At 59.5% G+C, this 7,207-nt stretch overlaps 1 protein-coding gene across 1 annotated transcript in view; it reads right to left on the reverse strand.

The window, feature by feature from the left end:
* Positions 1-1,743: 1,743 nt before the first annotated feature.
* Positions 1,744-7,207, reverse strand: part of NTNG2 (netrin G2) — a 61,975-nt gene continuing 56,511 nt past the window's right edge. Inside the window, exons 5-7 of the mRNA XM_023516204.1 lie at positions 4,354-4,521; positions 2,911-3,045; positions 1,744-2,158 (exon numbers count right to left, since the gene is read on the reverse strand). Of these exons, the coding sequence (XP_023371972.1) occupies positions 1,914-2,158; positions 2,911-3,045; positions 4,354-4,521 (548 nt within the window). The 3' untranslated portion in view covers positions 1,744-1,913. The remainder of the gene's footprint in view (positions 2,159-2,910; positions 3,046-4,353; positions 4,522-7,207) is intronic.

Raw genomic sequence — 7,207 nt, forward strand, 5'->3', positions numbered from 1 at the left:
GAGAATTGTGTGTGTGTGGGGGACAGTTTTAAAGAAACTTTCTGGAAGCTCCACCCATCACTCCTGCTTACATCACATGGTCACTCCTGCCCACTCCCAGCCCCAGCAATAAGTTTTATTTGATCTGGGCACTTTGGTCCCCTAAACGGGGCTCTATTAATAAGGAAGAAGGTGAGGATGAAGCCTGGGAAGCCAAGGATGAGAAGGCACTTTGGGGGTGGGGGAGCCACCCCTGCAACCTGGTGCTGGGGACAGGAGCCCAGAGAGGGGGCTAGGTGTGTCTGGCCTCGGGATGCTTCAAGTCCCATTTACTATCCAGTTGTAACTCCAGCTCCTTTTCTGTGTTGTAATCTCTTGTCCTCCCCAAGGCCAAACAAGTTTTATTCAACTTGGTCTTAGCTTTGCTTTGGGGACTTGAGGGAAGGACTCAGGTCTGAACGTCTCAGCTTGGGAAGAGCAGCTGGCCAAGCCAGTGCCAGAGGGTGACTACAGGCAGGGACAGGAATGGGGCAGGGGGAGCAATTAGGAGCCAGGACTGGCTCCAGAGGTCTGCTCAGAGACATGTTGTCATGTTTTCACCAGTGCAGAGAGAAGTTGAGCCTTCTCAAGAGGACATGTGACCTCCCCACCAGGGGTGCAGATCCCTGCCAGATCCTCAAGTAGTAAGGTGCTTAAGCTGGTGAGCCCTGGGTCCTTACAAGGCTTCCTCTCCTGATTCCCAGGCTGCCCATGTCCCCTCCACCACCCCTCCAAGACCTTCAGAAGGCGAGGAGGAGAGGGTGGCCTGCCTGTACCTCTGCACTGCCTACCTTCACCTCCCTGGGCTGCCTGGGGACTCTCTGGCCAGAAGGAGCCTCTGGAAGGAGGTGGTGGTGACCACTGCCCCTGTGGGCCCTGGATTTGAGGCTCTGGGTCCAACAGGTCTGAGATGACACGCCTGTCCTGGGCAGCCAGAAGACAGATCCTAACTCAGAGCCCTGGAATCCGTGTGTACCAAATTCTCCCTGAGCCATTTCCCTGGACTTCTGTAGTCTAGAAAAGTGCCCTTAACTCTGGATTCTTAACCAGCAGCCCAGCCAGGGCGTGGCAGAGCAATTCCAGCCAAACCTGCCGGGAGTCGGGGGGAGGGGGCTGCTCTCAGGGGCCGGGGAAAGCAGAAAGCTTCTGCCCTGATAGGGAAACCGTTTCAAGGTGCCTCTTTGAACCCCAAACTACCCCAGGTCCACCGACACAGAAAGAAAACAGGCCCTGGAGGCAGCAGTGAGCGACTCTTTACTCCGGGATTATACACCATCAACCCCCGAGGTGACCAGCGGCCCCACGTCCCACCTTACAGGGGACAGTTAATACAAACAAAAATAGTTCTCTACGAAACCAAGTTCCCAGCCCCGCAACCCCTCCTGCAGGTGGTGAAGTTCTCGGTCACCAGGCCTCGTGTGGGGCCTGGGGTCTGGTGGGTAGCAAGGAAAACGAAGACTAGAAAAGAATCAAGTCGGCGACTACAGTTGTGGGGCAACTGGGATTCTGGGTCGGCGCTGATGGTGAGCCCCGGATAGGCGCGGGGTGTCTGCAACAGTCCTGTGTCCTGTGTGTAGGTGTGGGGGAGCCAGGACTGGGGGGGCAGGGGCGAGCAGCATTTTTCTCCCGACTCCGTTTCCCCCCCCCCCAAAAAAAAAAAAAAAAAAAAAAAAAAAAAAGGAAAGGGGCGGGCGGATAATGTTAATACAAAAGAAAGACTAAGATCGGGATCGCAGGCCGCGGGGCAGAAGCACTGCTGATAGCACCTGGGAGCAGCCGGGCCGCACCCTCTCGCCGCCGGGCCTGGACGCCAGCCCGGTGCCCGGGACCCCGGAACCCCTGGCCTCCAGGCCTCCGGCTCAGGGCGCGGCGGGCGCGGGTCCCCCGCGCGGGGCTCAGCGGCCCAGGCGCGCGGCCAGTCCCAGCAGCAACAGGCAGCCGAGCAGGGTGGCGGGGCGCGGGGCGGCCCCGGGGGCGCGGTCGCAGTCCAGGCCGCTGCCGCCGCCGCCGTCGCGGTCCGGGTCGCAGAGGGGCTGCTCGCAGCGCACGCCTATGTAGCCGCGCGGGCAGGTGCAGCGCTGGTTCTGCACGCAGGTGCCGCCGTTCTGGCAGAGCAGCTGATCGTCGTCGCAGACGTTGGCTGCGGGCAGAGGAGGCGGTGACCGCGGGCGGTGGCCCGACCCACCCCGCCCCAGACTGGAGCTTCGGGGACCGGGATGTGCAAATCCCTGGGGGCGCCGCGGGGCCCAGCGGGTGGAGAAGGCTCAGGGAGCGTGGTGCGAAGCTTCCCTGCTTGGACGGCGACAGCGCAGGGCGATTCCGGCCCTTGCCCGCCTCCTGCCCCGCTGGTTTTGGTTCAGGTCTTTTTTTTTTTTTGAGACAGAGTCTCACTTTGTTGCCCTTAGTACAGTGCCGTGGCGTCACAGATGACAGCAACCTCAAACTCTTGGGCTTAAGCGATTCTCTTGCCTCAGCCTCCCAAGTAGCTGCGACTACAGGTGCCCGACACAACTCCCAGCTGTTTTTAGAGACCAGGTCTCGCTCTGACTCAGGTTGGTCTTGAACTCCTGATATTCACCGGCCTTGGCCTCCCAGAGTTCTGGGATTACAAGGTGAGCCACAGGCCCTTGGAGCAGCACTTCAGACTCACCTGTTGTCTCCAGAGCTTTGCACCTGCTATTCCTTGCGCCTGGAGCGCCCTTCCACTCTCAGCCGGTAGCTAACACAGCCACAGACACATCTCCCCAGGAACCCTCCCAACAAACCCCCAGCCCGGCCTTTCCCACAGTTCCCACCTGGCACCTGCACCCCCCCTCCCCGCCCTGCCTCTACCTTTACGCCACCCACCCCGCCACGCACCCAGCCCTCCCACCGGGGCCGGCACCCACTCACGGTAGCAGCCCTGGCGCCAGTAGTGCGTGGGGAGGCAGTCGTCACACTTGGGCCCCACAGCGCCCTCTCGACACTCGCAGAAGCCGGTTTCGTTGCACCGGTCGTGGACAGAGCCAATCTGGTTGCAGTTACACTCTGTGGGGACACACGCACAGCCGTCAGCGGGACCTGTGGGCGCCGCCAGGCCCGCCACACCTCGCCAGGCCCAGCATCCCCCCACACCCGCCCCACATCGGGAGATGCTCTCCGCAGCCCAGGCGCGGGCCCCCTAGCCCTGACAAGCGAGGCCAGCACCAGCCCCTTCCCCTCTCCTGGCAACTGGAGGCAAAGCGGCTGGATCTTTCCCTGAACGGAAGAGCTAGGACTCTGACGGGGGTGTGGGGCAGGCAGCGCTTCTGCAGAGGCCGCTGGTCCATGGGGCGGTGGGGTGAGGGCGGGGGTGGTTCCCATCTGTAGCTTCTTTCCAAGGGGCTGGAGGAGCAGTTCCCAGAGCCCTACTCCTCCTCCTGCCGGGGCCAGATGGTTCCTTGGGTCTCTGCTCTGTGGGAGGAGGCAAATATCCCCCCACTCTCTGAGTCCTTGAAGCTCAGTGCTGGGCTTGAGAGGGGGAGAGAAGGGGGAAGGTGCAGTGGGGGCACCTCTAACTGGACCCAGAGCCCCTGCCCTCCCCCTGGGGAACGTCCCAGCATGACTTCCTCCTGACCACTTAGAGTTGATGGAATCATGTGAGGCCACTGCAGGATTTAGATCCACAGCTCCCTCCTCTGTTCCACCAGAGAGATCCGGCCTGGGGCGGGAAGGGGGGTCAACAGGGCCCCCAGGGGGCTGGCTGGGCAGGGGTGGCAGACAGCCCCAAGAGCTGAGACCTCATCTCTAATGGGGACAGGGGAGAGGAGTGGGGGGCAACTTCCGGGCTATGGGGGTCATGGACTTGGCCTTTGGGCTGTTCTCTCCACTGCCCAAGCCCAGGTCTGGGGTATTTCCTTCTTTACTCAGAGCCAGCTCTGGAGCAGAGCTTGGGTGGTGCCTGCCAGAGCACCAGGTGCAGCTTTGTAAACTGGACCTTTACTTAGAGAGCATTAGAGGAAAAGCTCCGGTGAAAAGAGGGTCAAAAACCTTTGCTCTCACCCACTCCTGATTTTATGCATGGAAAAGGGAAGGCCCAGAGAGAAGGAGGGACTTGACCAGATCCACCCAGCAAGGCCACCTCTAGAAGCCGACCTGGGACTCTGACTTGTGGCTCTTCAACTCCAGTGCCAGTGGGAGACCTGCGTGTGGGCAGCTTCTGGAGGCTTCTGTCCTAGAGGCACCAGGCAAAGCGGGCCCTGGAACTGGGACTCCTGCAGCCTGCTGGGTGATTCTGACACAGGGGGTCTGGACCTAGCATGCTATGTGCCCTGCGGGCATCCTGGCAAGCTCCCTGTGTGGGGCCATGCTGCTCACCGATGCAGACGTTCTCGTCATCCAGCTCAGCTGAGCCATTCCGGTAGTAGCCCAGACGGCAATGCTGGCAGTGCTGGCCACGGGTGTTGTGCTTGCAGCTGACACAGGTCACCACGTTCAGGAAGTCAATGTAGCTGCAGCGGTTGGAGTGACCGTAGCACTCACAGTCTGAGCCAGCCCAGCGGAGAAACACCGATGGTCAACACACACTCAGGGAAACTGAGGCAAAGGCAGAGGAAGGACCCATCCCAGGACATGCAGGGAGGAAGGGATGTATCTTTGGAAAAGGACATAAAGGAAGCCCTGGGCCCATGACCCTCCTGTGGCATTTGGAAGAGACAGGTGTCTATTTCCAGCAGAGTAGGCCCAGCCCAGGGACTCCCACCTGGACCTGCGGGCAGTACCTGCTAACACCTGGCCCAGTACCAGGTGAAATACTCTCTGAAGGACACCCATGTGTTGAGGTGATTAGAAAGGGCTTCATGCAAGGAGGGTGGGGTTGTGCCACCAGACCATGTGTTGGGGGCAAGCAGTGCCTGGGTTCACAGCGCTCAGCACTGTGTCCTCGGCAATGGCGAGGATGAATGTGCACATGCATTAGTGTAGGACAGGGTGGAGGGGCCAGGAGCTTCCTCCCCATGCTGCTTTGGAAGATGGCTGGGAGGAACGCCCATACTGTCTTAGTCTGAACTTCTCAGTTTGTTTTGCAGGACCCTGGGCCTAAATGCCACCTTAAGGCTAGCGTCCGGGGCATCTGCTTGCCTCCCCCTGGTCCTGGCCTGGCCTTTTGACTTGCTGCTGGAGGCACGCGGCTCCCCCAGGACCACCATCTCCATCTCGGCTCTGTCCTGCTGCCTCTTCCACCTACCCCCTGCAAACTGGCTCTGCTGCGTAGACTGGGCAAGCCCTGTGACCGCCTGGGCAAGGCTCTCAGGCCTTGGAGGTAGGACTCCCTGTATCATGAAGGGGTGGGGTTTGGTGAGGAGGGTCACCTCCTCTGGCACAGAAGAGGGGCATCCTTTGGTGTCTCTTCTAAGAGATTCAACACCCCCTGGCCCCATGCAAGAAAGCCAATGTGGCTGCCCCTGTATAAGGAAGGACACTGCCAGTCTCTTCAAACAGCGTCTGTGCATCTCGAGAGGACCCAGCCTCCCTTTTGACATGGGGGCTGAATCAGGCCTCAGTAGCAGAAGGGCACAAGCAGTCCTGAAAACAGCCTGGGATATGCCAGGACAGGAGGTGGGCGGTCCCACCCATGGGCTTCCCGGACTTGCCCCCTTCACCTTACCCCTCCAGAGTCAACAGGAGTTGAGGCATCCTTTGAGTGTCCCAAAGAGCATCATTGGTGACCCTGTGTGTCCCAGATTCTGCCTCAACCAAGATGAGCCCCTGGGCCACACCTCCCAGAGGGGCCAGGACAGGTTATTTCTGGCAGCTACTCTGCCTGCTGTGTGCCTGCCCACTGTGCCCATGTTGGCTTCTGACTCATACCTGCTCCCAGCTCCCTTAGGGAGGGAGGAGAGACTCCGTCTGACCTTGACCCAGCTACACGGGGAGGGTTTTCTGAGCCAGACATCGTCCTCTGTCCCGCAGTGGAGGTGGGGGAAGAGGAGAGGGGGAGGCCGGTTTGGCCCCAGGGCCCTCTTACCTTGGAATTCTTCAATAGGCATCACTTGAGGAGATTTGGGCTTGAGCTGGAAAAGTTTGGAGCCCTTGGCAGGGAGAGGGGCAGGGGCAGCTGTGGACACGCCCTCAGCTTGGAGAGATGAGAAACAGGCTCTTTCATCTGCCGTGGTCCAGCTGCCTGGGAAAAAGGTTTCCGAGGCACCCTGGGCCAGCTCTGGGGAAGCCTTGTCACCTGCCCAAATTTGGGCCACTCTAGCCTCAAAGCACAGAACTCCAAGTCAGGAGCCAGGCTCCTCTTAGAGCCCAAGGAGCTGCAGCACTTGCTGAAAGGGACACAGCCCACCTGCAAGCACCCTACCCTTATCCCCTCTCCAGGACGGTCTACACATCTGGCTGGGTGACTTCCCTATCTGCCAACATCCCCCGCACTGTGCTAAGACCTTTTTGGATGCTGAACAGTTTTTTGACAGATCAACATCACTTCATATGCCCTTCTCTTGCGCTCCCCTTCTTCTCTCAAAATTCTGTGGAGCATCAAATCCACAGTCTAGACCTGGCATTTAAGACAGAGGCATCTTCCTCCCTTTCTGAAGCAAACTCCCTGCTCCAGCCAAAGTGAGTCCTTTACCAGCTCTGAATTCCCACTGGCAAGTGTTGTCTCTTTTTTTTTTGAGACGGAGCCTCAAGCTGTCCCCCTGGGTAGAGTGCCATGGCATCACACTCACAGCAACCTCCAACTCCTGGGCTCAAGCGAGTCTCCTGCCCCCGCCTCCCAAGTAGCTGAGACCACAGGCGTCCGCCACAACACCTGGCCATTTTTTGGTTGCAGCCATTATCGTTGTCTGGCGGCCCGGGCTGGGGACTCGAACCCGCCACCTTAGGTGTATGTGGCTGGCGCCTTAGCCGCTTGAGCCACAGGCGCTGAGCCTCAAGTGTTATCAAGCCATGCACACAGATGGCACCATCTTCCACTGCCCCGAATCCTACTGAGGCCCCAGTCCCATGTTTGGGGGTGAGCACCCCACTGTCCCAGAAGTGTCATTGCCTCCGCTTCCCTTTGGGAGTCTGGTGCCTCTGTTGCTCCAGGACAGGGAAGTGATGGCTCCAGCTGGTTCTACTGTCTCCATCACCAGAGTGGATGCTGGGACTCTAGGGCCTTCCAGGTTGCTAGGAACCCAATTTACTAAGTGTAGTCCCAGCTCCAGAGCTGCCTGCCAGCAGAGGGTGC

Source organism: Otolemur garnettii, unplaced genomic scaffold, assembly GCF_000181295.1.
Source record: "Otolemur garnettii isolate 467f Iridium unplaced genomic scaffold, OtoGar3 scaffold00087, whole genome shotgun sequence".
Classification (NCBI taxonomy): Eukaryota; Metazoa; Chordata; class Mammalia; order Primates; family Galagidae; genus Otolemur; species Otolemur garnettii.